Below are 16,273 nucleotides of genomic sequence, written 5' to 3' on the forward strand. Positions count from 1 at the left end.
TGCTTGCAGATTCACTGAGGGGTTGGTCGTGGGAGGAGGCACGTCTGCTAGTCCTGCAGGCCTGACAAGGACTGCAAAGACTACTCCTACGGCTGCGACTAGCTCCGCACAAGTACTGACAAAATCCAAGTGGTCAAGGAAATGGAGATTGAATGAAAACCTGTATTGGCAAGGGCCAGAGAATAACCAAGTGAATGGTGATCAATCTATCCAAGATAAATTGTTGAAAGAGGATAATTCTGATACAAGAAGTATTTTTCACTGTCAAGAGAAAGCAGTGAACAATTATGGCAAAAGCTGATGAAGAGGGGTAAAGGTTGCGTGACCTTTGATGGTTGGACTGGGTGGTCTGTTAACTGCGTCTAGACAGAGGGAACCCCTGCATGGGAGCAATAATAAAGAGCCACAGCCAGTAAAGGGTTATTGGTTGCGTGACTTGTAATGGGTGGACCGTTTGGTCTTTAACCTGCACCTAGACTAAGTGTCGTACATGAAAAGCAAGTGAAAGGACGACTCAAGAGTGTGAAAATCCAGAAGGAGCAAGTCTATGGAAATGTGGAAATACTTGTGTTGTAGCAAACGTCCATTGGTGAACCAGAGAAATATCCCTTAGTAAGAGGGTTGGGGAGGACCCCAATCCTTTGAGAACTATTAATTTTCAACTGTGAACTTTCTGTCTTGAACTTGGGGAAGGGAACTCTAAGACTTTGTGGAACTGTTTTGAACCTGGAAAGGGGTGCTGAAAAGTAAGCTTGGAGCTGGAAGAAGCTCAGAACTTTGTTTGGAACACTATTTCTTTTATTGCTGACATACCTACACATTGTTTAGCTTTAGTAGTGAGGGAAAGCATAGGTTTCAGACACAGATAGACTTTTAAGTTGAACTCTTTGACTCATACTGTCCTAAGTTTCTTTAGGTAGGGAAATCCCACCTTCGCTCAGGGCAAATTAGGCCTTCATCCATCCCGACATTAAACTTAAATAAATTAAGTTTGTTTAAACTTTGAATCTGTTGTCTGTGTCTTGCTTCATGATGCCTTCACAGCATTAAGATATATATTGAAGCATATCATTAAGCCTTATAAAATCTGGCACGAAGATTACTATTTTGGCACATGCACTTTAAACAGGTTCTGCAAAACGGCATATATTTTAAATTATGCAACATATTAGATGAAAGAGTAGCACTGGTAACACGCTAGTCTGTTAGAAATTGCTGTTAACAGACTCAGGGGGGATAGTTCGTCCTGATGAAGACCCTAAAAATAATCAGAAAGTGTTCAAACATGCATGTTGACATATGGCTGATGTAGTGTTTCATTTAAAAATCAACATGATTTGCGTTTTGATGTTTTTTTAACTGTTGTTTTATTGTCGGTTGTTTTGTTTGATGGTTTTATTTTTGGTTCAATTTCCGGGCACTTAACAGTATATTGTGTAGGCACAGCACTCGCCCTATTCTTTCACACATCTGGTTTAACCACCTGAATTAAGCGAGTTTTGATGACTGTTCCTTACAAAAATAATTCATATGGATTATTAATGAATCAAAAATAATGAATTATAGTGTTTGAATACACTCGCGTGATTGTCTATCCCATGCCTACAGAAAACTCAACCTGTTGGTTTGCCAAAGATTGTTTTCTGCCCTTTCTATGTACCCAACACCTCACATGTAAACATAGTCTAAAAGACATTTTCAGTTGACGTTAAGAAAATGCCAGGGTGTGCATCACTTGCAAAAAAGGATCAGAGTAGAAAACCCGAATTGTGCTCTTGGTCTGTGGTCACTTAATGAATAACTTCATGTGTATTTTAATTCAGTTTTTTTGCCTGATTTGGCAAACTATAGGAGTCGTTATAATGGGTAACAGTCACTTGCACAGCGAATAATGCACATTTTCTCCACAGAGAAAGTTCAGAAGGAGTTGGACGCTGTTCTGGGTGATTCCCAGATTATCCAGTACGAGGATCGGAAGAGGCTTCCGTACACCAATGCTGTGATCCATGAGGTCCAGCGCTACAGTAACATGCAATCAGTGGGTGCCTTTCGGCAGACGGTGAAGGAGACTTCGCTTCAGGGATTCAACATTAAGAAGGTACAGATATACTAGCCTCACTCATTGCAGTGCTTTCTTCCTGACCAGGCATGCAACACCTTTATGGTAAACTTGCGTCTGAAGAACACTCTCTAGGATTCATCATACTGCTGTCTATACTATCTGCCACAGGGCAGGCACCTCAGCATTATGAGGAACACTGGCATAGTCAATATAGCTTACCTTCTGCCATGGCACAGTCATTGTAGCATTATCAGCCATGGCAGCATATACTTCAGAGTTTACCATCTGCCACATACAGCCACCAGTGATATACGTGCCTCAGCAGACAGAGCTAGCCAGGGTGATGGATGCGAAATCCGAAATGCATTGGCTTCTGATTCTGACACTCATATTATAAAGAATGCACGATGTGCGTCATTAAAGGATGTCACATAGGCAGGGGTCAAGACCTAAAAGTGGGGGGGCTCATCACCAAAAACAATGGGATGCGACATAGTCAGAAATTAGCATATCAATGTGAAATATGCACATTTCATTAAATTGGCTTTGTATAACCACCCAAATTTCACAGGACGAATGGCATTTACCTTTCATAAAATAAACACACACAAAACCAAGAGGGGATATTTTTTTCTAATAGGTTTTTGAAAACGTTAAAAGATGTGCATGCTTTAAACTTCAAGAACCAATACAAATGTTTTCCTTGGGACTTGCAGTACCGAAATGGGACATTTTACCCTTAGTTGTTTATTTTTCATCAGGTTATATAGTGGAGTGGTGAAGTGTCCGGCCTGCAAGCTTGACGACTGCGGTTGGCTTTAATTCATACATTCAAAAAGAACATTCAATGTTTCTCATTTTAGCTGGGGGGCGGGGGGAGGACTGAGTCAACCCTCTGAAAAAAAGTGGTTGGACTGGGCCCACTCCCGTGTACCCTCGACTTGAGTCCTGCATGCAGGAAATAAGAAAACATCTATCTATCTATCTGGACTCTTCTATTGCGCCACTAACCCAAAGGCCTCAGGGCGCACACAAAAGAGGAGAAAAAAGAAAAACATAAACAACTGTTAGGCAGAAACCTGTGCAGTTCCCTCTGGGACCACTGCAAAAGAATTAAGACTACAGGTGTTTGGCAGTAACCCCACTTGGTAGCAGTCTCTACCACACAGATTCACTTGGTAGCTGTGGCTGAGCAGTCAGACTTCCCTCAAGAAGAGTTAGGCAGTATACAGAGTATTCACAATAGGTCAAGAGAACACAATAGAACAAGTAAACACTGACCAGGGCTTGGTGTAAAAGAGATATAATTATTTATTTAAAAACCACATCTAGAAAAACACACAGGCACCAATAGTAAGCAATTCAAAAAACACGGTCACTAAAAGATATACACTCCCTTAAAAGAATATTAGACAAGTCTTAAGTAAAGCCCCACTTATTTTCAGACAGCGGTGAGAGCTTAACGTAGATGGCACTCTAATAGTTTGTTTTTAAACGGGAGTGCACAAAAGTCTTGTAATGGTTCAAAAAGGAGTTGAACCAAAGAAAGAGACCAGTTAGAGGGTCAAGGTGGCCAGCCCAGTCCAGAAGGTTAAGGAGTTATTATTACCTTGTAGCAATCTTTAGAAAGGGAGGCCTGGCGGACACGGTACCTTAAAGTGGTGAGAACACTCCAGCGGGGGCAGTTGGTCCTGGCAGCGGATGCAAGTCAGTGCTTCGTCCGGGGGAAGAGAGGATCTCGTCGTGGAGGAAGACAGGAGTCTGTTGCACTGCCAGGGAAGAAACCAACTGCAGAGTTTCTCAGGTACAAGGAGCGGTCCTTTGATTCGCGGTTCAGTGGTGAGTGGCTATCCGGCCGCCGGGGTGCTTGGCACGGGTAGTTCGACCACAAACCGGTCTGAGGTGCAAAGAAGGAAGGTAAAAACTGGTTGTGCCCACCAGTCAGGGGAAGAAGCCTCTCCAGCCGGGAGATCTTCTCTGTCGTCGGGAAGTGGTGAGTCGGTTCCGCAGGGCTCCACCGGTGGTGTCGTCGTGGTAGGTCGGCTCAGCTTCTCCCTCGTCGGATTCTTAGGTCCTGTGGCGACTTCTGAAGTTCCTGTCCCCAAAGCCCTGCTTTTATGCAGCATACCCCCATTCACTCAGCCTAGCTGTCAATCAAACATGCTAAGTGGTGAGCCGGCCGGCTCACTACTTGGGCCAATCACACAAGAGTGTGACTTGAGTTACCAAGGTAACTCAGTCCAGGGTGCCTAAACCCCCTCCCACACCCTCAGTGGTACCCAGACAGAGTGGCACCACTTTTGGAGGCTTCTGTGGAGAAGCCCGCCAAAAAAGTGGAACAAAGGGCTCGACTTGGGTTGGAGTCACAGAAGAGAACACAAACACCATTTTAGAATCGAGTCCTGGCAAAAAATACCAACCGGCGAATTAATATTAAATAAATAAACCGGCGGTATGTTTGAGGCTATGACAATTAAATAATTAAAGTTGGTAGCCTCGAACAATGGGAAAATCCCATAGGAAAATATTCGCAGTCGAATATAAAAAGTAGTTTCCACTGCCACCAGCCAAAACTCGATCAGGGGGGACGGAGACGTGCCCCCTCGACTAACAGACCCCAGGGCAATCGAATTGCCCCGACCAGTACGTCCACAATATGATGGTTTGTACTGGTTTCTGTTAATAATTTGGCACTAGTAAAGCCAATGGTGACTTTACATGTCCTGGGAGACAGTAGTCAGTCCCAGGGTATGGAGTCTATGGTGGGGGTCACTATGACACCCCTGTGTTACTGCACGGAGGGTGCTGTGTAACACACATAATAAAAACACATGAGACCCTATGGAGTAAAGGACCCCATAGTCCATAAAACACATTAACAGTCAAAGGAACACCATAAATCATGTCCAAGAGTGGGAGAAAAAGAGTCTCACTCTTGGCAGGAGGAAAAAAACAAACTCCAGAAATCCAGCAAAGCTGCTGGGGGACTCACTAGGTTAGGAAATTCAGCCTAAAGAGAGAATTTTCCCTAACAACAACAAACAGAACAGAGAGAATCGAGAAACAGATACACACAGTAGACCAGGATGAGACAACCTACAGAGCCTACACAAAGTGTTGATAAATGTTACAAGAGGCAGAGTAGGGGAAGATTGTTAAGGCAGTCAGGAAAATTAACCATGGCCTGCATCAAAAAGAAACTTTTTAACTGTTTTTTAAAAGAAGTTAGTGAGTTGCTCTGAGCCAGATAACTAGGAATGGAATTCCACAGGGCAGGAGTCCACGAATTGAAACTAGCACCCTCAATTGTCTTCAATGAAGACAAAGGTTGAATCAAGGAGATGTCACAATTGGATCGTAGTATATGTCCAATAGGCTTCTTTTTTATCCTAGCTGTAAGGTAAGATGGGGCGTCGCCTCGCAGGCATTTAAACACAATAGACAAGCCCTTATACTGCAGCTGCTGTTGAACAGGCAGCCAGTGCAGGCTCAGAGACGTGCATATTACATTTGATGCCAAACACAGCACGCACAGCACTGTTCTGAACCACCTGCAGAGATTTAAGATTGGCCTGAAATGTTCCAATAAAGAGACTATTACAATAATCCAGCTTGCAATTCACAATTGATGCTGCAATTAGGGCAAGATTTTCTTTAGACAAATAAGGCTGTATTTGCCAGAGAAGCTGAATGTAGAAATGGCAGGAGGATTTCAAATAACTAGTCTGGTGATTGAAAGACAATTGGGGATAAAAAAAAACTCCAAGTGTCTTAACAGTTTTTGAGACTTGGGTAGTATTTTGACCAATCAAAAAATTCTCATATCTTACATCCAGTCTCTTTAACCGTTGTAGAGTACCTAGAAGAACAAGTTACTTACCAACTGTAACGTTCTTTCGAGTGGATGTTCCTCCCACGTATTCCTCATCTTGTGATAATTCGTTATCGTCAGCTTCGCTGCTTCGGAATTTTTTTTCCGGCAGAGGGGGCTGTGCTCAAGGTCGTGGCATCGATTGTCCCTCGACGGGCTCCGTTCCTCTGTGTCGACGTCACTGTTGGTATAAGTAGCTCGAGCCGCGCCCGTTGGCTTCAGTTCTGTTTTTTCAAGGGAATACTCGTCGAAAATCCAGGCGTATGCTGTGACTGATAGGCCCATCGTGAGATGAAGTTGTAAGAAAATGTAAACTGTCGTGCGGGGGTAGGCTGGGAGGGTCGATGAGGAAGAGGTGGGAGGAACATCCAGTCAAAAGAACGTTACAGTTGGTAAGTAACTTGTTCTTTGAATGGATTGTATCCTCCCATGTATTCCTCATCTTGTGATAGACTCCCATAGCAGTGATCAATTTGGAAGTGGGAGTGCTAGTACTTGTTTTCATGGATGGAGTGAAGTATCGCTCTGGCAAATAACCCCTCATTGGAGGAGGAGGCATCTAAGCAATAATGCTTGATAAAGGTATGCATTGATGCCCATGTTGCAGCTGAGCAAATGTCTTTTGCAGGGACTCCCCTCTTCAAAGCCGCAGAAGTAGCCATTCCCCTAGTGGAGTGTACGTGTAGCCCATCCAGTGGGTCTTTTCCTGCTAATCTGTAGCATTCCAATATAGCTAGAATGATCCAGCGGGATATAGTTTGTCTTGTCACCGCTAACCCCAATTTACAACCTGTGTAACCCACAAAGAGTTGGTCATTTTGTCATTCTCGAAATGTAAAAGCTTAGGGCCCTCTTGGGGTCCAGTCTATGTAATCTCTCCTCTTCTTTTCCCAAATGAGGGGGAGGATGGAATGTTGGTAAAATAATTTTCTGTGACAAATGGAAGTTGGAAACTACTTTCGGTAAGAAAGATGGTTTAACCTTAAGAACTACCTTATCCTTGTAAAAAATGGTATATGGAGGTTTACATGAGAGAGCCTGTAGTTCACTAACCCTGCAGGCTGATGTTAATGCCACAAGAAGGACAGTTTTTAGTGTTAAAAGCATCAATGGACAGGAGTGCAGAAGCTCAAATGGTGTACATGTTAGGAATTTAAGGACTAAGTTTAAATCCCAAGTGGGAACATGAAATGGTATTGGTGGATATACATTGGTAAGTCCTTTCAGGAACTGTATGATTAATGGAATTTTAAATTAAGAAACCTCTTCCGAGGAGTGCTTAAAAATGGACAGCGCAGCAAGATATCCTTTGATTGTTCCGATTTGGAGCCCCAGATTGGCTAGATGTAACAGGAAAGAAAGCACCCTTGGGGTGCCACATTGAAAAGGGTCCTCAATCCTATCTTTGCATCAGATACTGAACTTGTTCCAACGACACCGGTGCAAGGATTTTGTTTCTGGCCTTCTGGCCGAAAGCAAAATCTCTGTTACGTCATCCGGAAGATCCCAATCCTTGTATCTCAACCTCTCAGAAACCATGCGTGAAGGTTGAGTGTCTTGACCTCTGGATACAGAACGCGACCTTCCTCTTGCGAGAGAAGATCCTCTCTTTGCGGAAGACGTACTGGAGGGCAGATGGACATGTCCAGAAGGTCCGGGTACCACGTCCTCTTGGCCCAGTTCGGGGCAATTAGGATCATGGTTTCCCTGAACTTTCTCAACCTCCTGATTACTTGAGGAATGACGGAGACTGGAGGAAACGCGTACAGCAGGGAAAAATCCCAATCCACCACTAACGCGTCTCCTAGAGCTCCTCTCAGGGGAAATTCCCTTGAGCAATACTGATCACACTTCCGGTTTACCGTGGTTGCGAACAGATCCACTTAAGGGGTTCCCTAAAGGATGAAGATCTCCAGAAGGACTTCCTGAGCTAACTCCCAGTCGTGGGAGACTGTGCTCTGCCTGCTCAGAGCATCTGCCGCCGTGTTCTGCTCTCCGGCTAGGTGAACTGCCGATAGAGAGATTCCTTCTCGTATTGCCCAGAACCAGAGCTGCATCGCCTCTCTGCACAGAGGTAGTGAACCTACGCCTCCTCTTTTGTTGAGGTAGTAAATGGCCACTGTGTTGTCCATCATTATCAGGACATTCTTTCCCTGTACAAAGGGCAGGAAGGCCTTCAGCACTAGTCTGATTGGCCTCAACTCCAATAGGTTGATGTGTAGTTTGGACTCTGATGGAGACCAACGTCCGCTGATTGTCAGATCGCTGGTGTGAGCTCCCCACCCCATGAGTGAGGCGTCCGTCACTGCTGTTATCTCCGGCCATGGTTGCCAAAAAGATTCTCCCTTGAGGATGTTGTTGTTACAAGCCCACCATAATAGATCCTGAGCAACTGCACTTGGGACTTGCAGAAGATCTGACATATTCCCCGAGAATTGGGACCACTGAGTTCTGAGGGCACATTGGAGGGATCTCATTCTCAGTCTAGCCTCTGGCACCAGAAAAATGCAGGATGCCTTGAGGCCGAGCAACCTCAGAAAATCGAAGGCCGGCAGATGCTGGGCTTTCTGGAATTTTGTTACCATCTCCTGGATGTGGAGAGCTCTTACCTCGGGTGGCAATGCTTTGCCCGAGGAAGTGTCCAAGACTGCTCCGATAAACTGGAGTTGTTGGGATGGTATCATGTGGGACTTCTTCAAACTGAGGGAGAAGCCCAGGTTGTGGAGGAAGTGGCAGGTGATCGACAGATGTTCCTGAGCTTGTTCTGGAGAACGTGCTCTGATCAGCCAGTCGTCCAGGTAGGGGTAGACGTGAATCTCCCCTCTCCTGAGACTCGCTGCCACTACCACCATCAGCTTGGTGAAAACCCTCGGAGCGTAGGTCAGCCCGAAAGGCAGAACTCTAAACTGATAGTGAGAACCGCCAACTGCGAACCTCAGGTATTTTCTCTGCTTGGGATGGATTGGCACATGAAAATATGCATCCTGAAGGTCCAATGATACCAACCAGTCTTGGAGTTGGAGAGCCTGAAGGTTCTGAGAAAGGGTTACCATCTTGAACTTGTCCTTCCTGAAGAACTTGTTCAATTTTTTAAGTCCAAGATGGGTCTCAGTCCTCCATCCTTCTTTGGGATGAGAAAATAAGGGGAGTACCATCCTTTGTTCCTCTCCGCTACAGGTGCATGTTCTATTGCACCTTTCTCTAGCAGAGTTAAAATTTCCTGCAAAAGGAGCGGGTCTGGAATTTTGGTAGAGCTGGCTCCCGGTGGATGATCGTCAGGTCTTTTTAGGAAGGGAAGGCAGTAACCTTGAGCTACTGTTTCCAGTGCCCAAACATCTGAAGTAATGCCCCGCCATTCTTTCAGATGCTGAGAGATTCTGCCTCCCACTGGTGTTTTGTATGGTAAGACCTCAGAGTGATTTGGAGGCGGCTGCAGGAGCGGCTGAGGGCATGGATGCTGTTCCTGATGATGGCTTTGTAGTCTTTCCTCGTCCACCACGAGTGACATTCCTTTTGCCCCTTTGAAAAGCCTGTCCTCTTCCTCTACCAACAGAAGAGTAGTATTGAAAAGGGTGACTCCTCCAGGAAAATGAGCCTGAATAGGGTTTCTGAGGCTGTCGCATGGAGGCACTAAGGGGTTTAGCTGCTGATTTTGAGGTCTGTAGTTTTTCTAGGCTCTCATCAGCCTTACTACCAAACAGCCTCGAGCCATCAAAGGGCATGTTGAGAAGTCTGGTTTGCACATCTGGTGCAAACCCCGACTTTCTCAACCACGCAAATCTGCATAGCACTGTGCTTGATGGCATGGATCTGCTAATACTATCAGCAGTATCCAGTCCAGACTGGAGACATTTCCCCATTGCCTCCTTCCCGTCTTTGACTATATTCAGGAAGCCTTCCCTTTCCTCGTCTTCCGGAATATGTTCAGCCGCACCGAAATGCATTCCCACAGGGTATGTGTGAACCTGGCCAGGGTACAGGTGACATTGTTTGATTTCAAGGCCATGCTACCTGAAGTAAAAACTTTACGAGCCCAAGCATCAACATTCTTATCCTCCCTATCCTGAGGAATGGTTGGGTATGCTGTCTTTCTCGAAGAAGTAGCAGCCTGAATAACCAGACTTTCTGGAGTAGGGTGTCTATTTAGGTATTCTGGATCAGAAGTAGAAGCTCTGTACTTCTTTGGAAGATTGCTGTCTACAGCAGCAATATTATCAGGTTTTTCCCAGTTCCTTTCAACTGTCCTTTGAAGCGCCCTATGGAAAGGGAGAACTGGATCTTTTTGGGATCCCTGGACTATTATATCCGTCATATCATCTTGCTCAAAAGTAGGTGAGGCTCTTCCCCAACCCATATATTCTATCACCCTGTTCATCAAACTCCTGTACCTTGAGTCTGCATGTTCTGCAGGATCAGGTGCAGCAAACTCTAATTCAGGTGATGTGTCAACACCACTAGCAGAATGTAGAGTTTCGCATAGGTCTCTCATTTTTGATTCAGGGTTTATAAGTTCCTCTGGAACTTGTCTAGTGCCATATTTTAGTCCAAAAGGAGTGACATCTTCATCCTCCTAGCCAGATTCTTCAAAAATTGAATACATGGACCTAAAAAAATCTGACATGGGTAAAGGTGTAAACCTTCTCTCTTCCTCCTGATTTTTTATGGAAGGAATTGGTGTTTTCTTCGAAGGGGTCGAAGGAATCTTCTACGCACTCGACGGAGTCTTTGATAAGGGCGCCAAAGATAATATAGGCTTCGTTGTCGAAGCTGTCGGAGCCGATGGCGTCGACAAAGTTGCACTCGACTTCGGCAACTTCTGCTTTTTATGAGGGATCGGAGTAACACTCGATCCTCGAGGATCTCTCGACGATTTGTTGACTCGAGTTTTATGGGTAATACTGGGTTTTACTGCCGCAGTTCCCGACTTCCCTGTGTTGTCCCGTGGCGCAACCGGGGTCTGGCTTTTCTGAGGTTTCTTTGAGGGGGTCGAGGCCACATTCTCAAAGACCTGCATCATTTTTCTTCTAAAATTCTCCCATTTTGTAGGGGAATACGATCTTGTTGGACATCGAACCAATTCAGTCGATGTATCGGATGATGACGATGGAGATCTATGTCTCCTTTTTAGTTTTTTAGAAGAAGACAAAGAAGATCATCTTAACCTACTACGAGATCGGGATCTCTTCGAATGTTTTTTATGACATTCCAATTCCTTTGAATCGGACGATTTTTTTGCCTTTTAGACGAGGCAGGGTTATAATTTCCTGCAAAAGGAGCGGGTCTGGAATTTTGGTAGAGCTGGCTCCCGGTGGATGATTGTGAGGTCTTTTTAGGAAGGGAAGGCAGTAACCTTGAGCTACTGTTTCCAGTGCCCAAGCATCTGAAGTAATGCCCGCCATTCTTTCAGATGCTGAGAGATTCTGCCTCCCACTGGTGTTTTGTATGATAAGACCTCAGAGTGATTTGGAGGCGGCTGCAGGAGCGGCTGAGGGCATGGATGCTGTTCCTGATGATGGCTTTGTAGTCTTTCTTCGTCCACCACGAGTGACATTCCTTTTGCCCCTTTGAAAAGCCTGTCCTCTTCCTCTACCAACAGAAGAGTAGTATCGAAAAGGGCGACCCCTCCAGGAAAATGAGCCCGAATAGGGTTTCTGAGGCTGTCGCATGGAGGCACTAAGGGGTTTAGCTGCCGCTTTTGAGGTCTGTAGTTTTTCTAGGCTCTCATCAGCCTTACTACCAAACAGCCTTGAGCCATCAAAAGGTCGTCCCTGTGTCGTCCCGTGGAGCAACCGGGTCTGGCTTTTCTGAGGTTTCTTTGAGTGGGTCGAGGCCACATTCTCAAAGACCTGCATCATTTTTCTTCTAAAATTCTCCCATTTTGTAGGGGAATCCGATCTTGTTGGACATCGAACCAATTCAGTCGATGTATCGGATGATGACGATGGAGATCTAGGTCTCCTTTTTAGTTTTTTAGAAGAAGACAAAGAAGATCATCTTGACCTACTATGAGATCGGGATCTCTTTGAATGTTTTTTATGACATTCCAATTCCTTTGAGTCGGACGATTTCTTATGCCTTTTAGACGAGGCCTTCAAAGTGGCCTTTGACTCCTCCCGTCCCACCGCTAACTTACTTTTCCTCTCACGGAGGGCCTTCTCCGTCATCGACTGACAGGAGCCACAGTCGCCGGTTCGATAATCCGAACCCAGATACCAAAGACAGATTCAGTGAGGATCGGTGATAGACATCTTCGACCCGCAGTCGATACACTTCTTAAACCCAGTTTTGAATGTAGAAGCGGTTGATGATGAAGACATTTTCTGACAGAAAATCTCGAAGCGTGCCATTCACGAGAGCGAAGCAATCGGAAAAACGGAACTGAAGCCAACGGGCGTGGCTCGATCTACTTATACCAACAGTGACGTTGACACGGAACGGAGCCCGTCGAGGGACAATCGACGCTACGATCTCGAGCACAGCGCCCTCTGCCGGAAAAAAAATTCCAAGGCAACGAAGCTGGCGATAACGAATTATCACAAGATGAGGAGTACGTGGGAGGACACAATCCATTCGAATTAGCAGTTCAGTTTTGGCATTGTTAAGAGCCAACGAGTTAATGGACATCCAGTTCTGGATTTCCGTAAAGATATAGTTGATACGCTCCTGATCTTGAAGGTAGTCACCAGTTAGCTTAATAACTATCTGCGTATCGTCGGCATAGTTGGCAAAATATATGCCTATAACTGACAGAAGTACTCAAAGAAGGCGGGAGTAGATATTAAAGAGTAAAGGTGACAAGCATGATCCCTGAGGAACACACATAAGAGAGCAATGGAAAAAGCATTTTCTTTGGTTACTCTCATACTATGTGGTCCCAGGAAAGATTTAAACGAAGCAGTTGCTTCTTTAGAGCATTTGCCCACTGAAATAAGTCTGTCCGCCAAAAGTTGATGATCAACGAGATGGAACGCAGCGGACAGATCCAGGAATAACAATAACGCACTGTTACCTTCATCCACGATCAAGCAATGTATGATTTTAAGTCCAGCAACGCGGTCTCAGTCCCATAATTTGGTGGAAAACTGGATTGCTGGGCAGCCAGTATATCATGTTCTTCAACGAAAGACTGATATTGACAGTAAGCAATCTTATCTAAAATATTTAAGATGAAGGGGACATTTGTGATAGGACGATAACTACCAGCCTCTGAAGTGTCCACATTTTCCTTCTTCAGCAGGGGTGTTACCCATGCATCTTTAGTGCTTTCAGGAACAAGTGACTCACAAAAGGAGCGATTAACAAAAGTAGTCACCCATGGGGCGAGAGTAGAGATGTATTCTTTGAATAATGCAGCAGGGAAAGTATCCCCTTTGCAAGAGGTGGTTTTAAGTTTGGAGACTACATCAATTACCTCCTCTATAGAAACTGCTTTGAAAGAGAAGGCAGGAGAGTCAGCACTACATTCTACACTCTTTGTAATAGGGGTGATATGACCAGATAATAATTTAACCTTGGCCTCAATATTCTTTTGATGAGTTACAGTTTTGTTTGAAAAGCTATCATGAATATTTTGGCACCAGGAGCTATCAACATGAGGTAAATTGGGCACAGTACTGCCCTTCAGCTCTTATAGGATTGTGAAAAGCTCCTTATGCCTAGATTTTGCTTTAGCAATCCGGGAATTCAGGTGTATCTCTTTGGTCTGAGAGATAAGAGTCTTATAATGTCTGACAGCAAGCATATAGGTGGATAGGCTTCCCTCTATTGAATGCTTCCACCATAAACGTTCTAATTTGCGTTTTTGAGCACGAGCTTCAATTATCTCGGGTGTGAATGGTATGTGAGATTTAGTAGTACCTTCATTTATAGAGGATTTGAGGGGAGCAAGTATCTCAAATGCTTGGTACACTGCAGATCTTATATTGGCTACAAAGACTCCAAGAGTCGATTTTTCAAGTGATGGAAGCAATGGGAGACTTATGGCATGAAATGCATCTTGCGTAACTTTTCGTATGTTCCTAGTCATACATGGTGTGGGGGGCAACTGATCAACAGGAAAGATGTTATTATGAATCATCTCAAAGCATATAAAATGGTGATCCGACCAGATACAATTGCTTATTTGGATGTTTGTGATGGGAAGATTTTTGGATGAAACCCAATCTAAGGTGCTTCCGCCTATATGTGTAGGAGCATTAATACGTTGCACAAATTGTAAAGAAAGAAGAGATTCCGCTAGTGAAGTAGCAATTCCATCTGTAGGGTCATTTGCCCAGAGATTGATATCACAAAAAATAATAGTGGGGGAGTGTAACGTACAAGAGTTGTTAAACATTGTTTCAGTTTATGATTATGTTCTTGTAAAATGCAGTAGTGTTTACTACAAGAGGTGTCACCAGATCTGATGATGACATTCATCGGTTTGTTCTCACTATACCGCCACTTTGGCATTAGAATCCTCAGGAGCATGTACTTCAGAGTTTGCCCTCTGCCATAGTAGACCACTGAGCATTGTGTGTCACAGCAGCACAGGCTGCACAGTTTACCATTTACCATGGTACAGCAACCTTAGCCTCATGAGTCACAGGGCGTAGACAGCACAGTTTACCATTTACCATGGTACAGCAACCCTAGCCTCACGAGTCACAGGATGTAGACTGCACAGTTCAGCACCTTTCATAGTGCAGTAGGGAAACAGCAGCTTTGTTGGGAAGGAAGTTAAGCAAACCAAGCTGTGGTTGCCTGTGATAAAGGTAGAGCTGCTGCCCTCCTTCTTGAATATGTAGTCACCTTACCATGATGTAGTGCATCTGCCGATAGCAGGTCCCAAAGGACCAAACAGGTTTGAATGGAGAAGTGGTTGTCTTTTTCTTGCCCTTGCCACATGATCTGACCATTGGTACCAAGTTGAAGGTTACAAAGGGTAGTCCATTGCCTAAGCACCCTCGAAGTATTAGATGTTTTCCATCTCTGTAAGGAGTGGTGTGACATAAACTGCAGGTATTCTCTCTCACCTGCGAGAAATACAAGAATTGTGAGACGCGCTCCTACAGGAACTGAGGTCTATACCACCTGGTAGGGTGAAGACGCATCTGTATTGTCAGCTGATGTGTAGGAGGGTATATGAAAGGACATACTTTCTTTAAGAGGAAAATCATAAGTAATAATAGTTGATTCTTCTCTTCTGGTAGGACAAACCAATAAACAAGCAGCCCATCATTTCCTGCAGGAAAAAAAAGTATGACTGACCCCTACTGCTGCAGAGGGCCAATTTTCTGGCATCCACTTTACATTTTCTTACAGTGAGCAGAACCAGAAGAAGCTATTCTTCTTAAAGGGTATACCTTAATCACCAATGACCCTTTTTGTTCGGATTGAAAAACCGTAAAACACCACAATGGTCCTTGTTTAGTCAGGAGGGTTTTGGAAAAGCAACAATACCGTTGCAGTTTATGCCCACTCCCTCGTGCACACACACAGCAGTTCCTACATTGTGCAAGGTGCCTCTGTCCTGACAGAATACTCTGCCTAGCACTCAGGGACCCCTCTATTTCGAAAAGTGACTCTGTCCTGGCACAAGACATTTCCTGGCAAGCAGCAGCCCGTCCACTGAGCAAGATCGCTCTGTCGTGGCAATCGAGCCGTCCTAGCACACAGGAGCCCCTACAATCTGCTAGGTGGCTTTGTCATGGCACAAATAATGTCCTAGTACAAACCACCTTCACCATTGAACAACGTGGCTCCATCCTTGCACAACAACCTTTCTATCCCATAGCAGCACCTCCACTCATCAGGTGGCTCTATCCTGGCATATGAACTTTTCTAGCACACAGCATTTCCTCCATTGAGCAAGGTGGCTCTGCTCTGTCTCACTGCTTTTCATAGTACATAGTGCCCCTCCATTGAGCAGGTGGCTCTCTCCTGGAACAAAAATCTTCCTAGCACAAACCAGCTCCCCACTGAACAAGCTGGCTCTGTACTGGTACAGAAAACCTTCCTAGCACATACCAGCTCCCCCATTTAACAAGCTGGCACTGTACTGGTACAAAAATCTTCCTAGTACAAACCAGATCCCCATTTAACAAGCTGGCTCTCTACTGGAACAAGAACCTTCCTAGCAAATAGCAGCACCTACATTGATCGAGGCGGCTCTGTTCTGGCATAAGAACTTTCGGAGCACACTGCAGATTCTTCCTTTTGGGCTGGCATGAGTCTGCTGGGGCACCGAGATTGACTTATGCATGGAAATTGGCAAACAGAGGGTGGTGACCTCAGCACTTTGTGATGAATCCTGTGGAGTCATCACGGATTCCCCGGCGGCAGGGGCGTTGCTAGGTGGG

At 45.0% G+C, this 16,273-nt stretch overlaps 1 protein-coding gene across 2 annotated transcripts in view; it reads left to right on the forward strand.

Moving 5' to 3' along the window:
* LOC138491964 (cytochrome P450 2J4-like) overlaps positions 1 to 16,273 on the forward strand; it is a 971,726-nt gene that overhangs the window by 703,282 nt on the left and 252,171 nt on the right. For both annotated transcript variants that reach the window (XM_069618853.1, XM_069618852.1), the window contains one exon: positions 1,911 to 2,098. In XM_069618853.1, coding sequence (XP_069474954.1) covers positions 1,911 to 2,098 — 188 coding nt within the window. The remainder of the gene's footprint in view (positions 1 to 1,910; positions 2,099 to 16,273) is intronic.

This window comes from Ambystoma mexicanum, chromosome 10 (assembly GCF_040938575.1).
Source record: "Ambystoma mexicanum isolate Mex_15411 chromosome 10, UKY_AmexF1_1, whole genome shotgun sequence".
NCBI classification, from domain to species: domain Eukaryota; kingdom Metazoa; phylum Chordata; class Amphibia; order Caudata; family Ambystomatidae; genus Ambystoma; species Ambystoma mexicanum.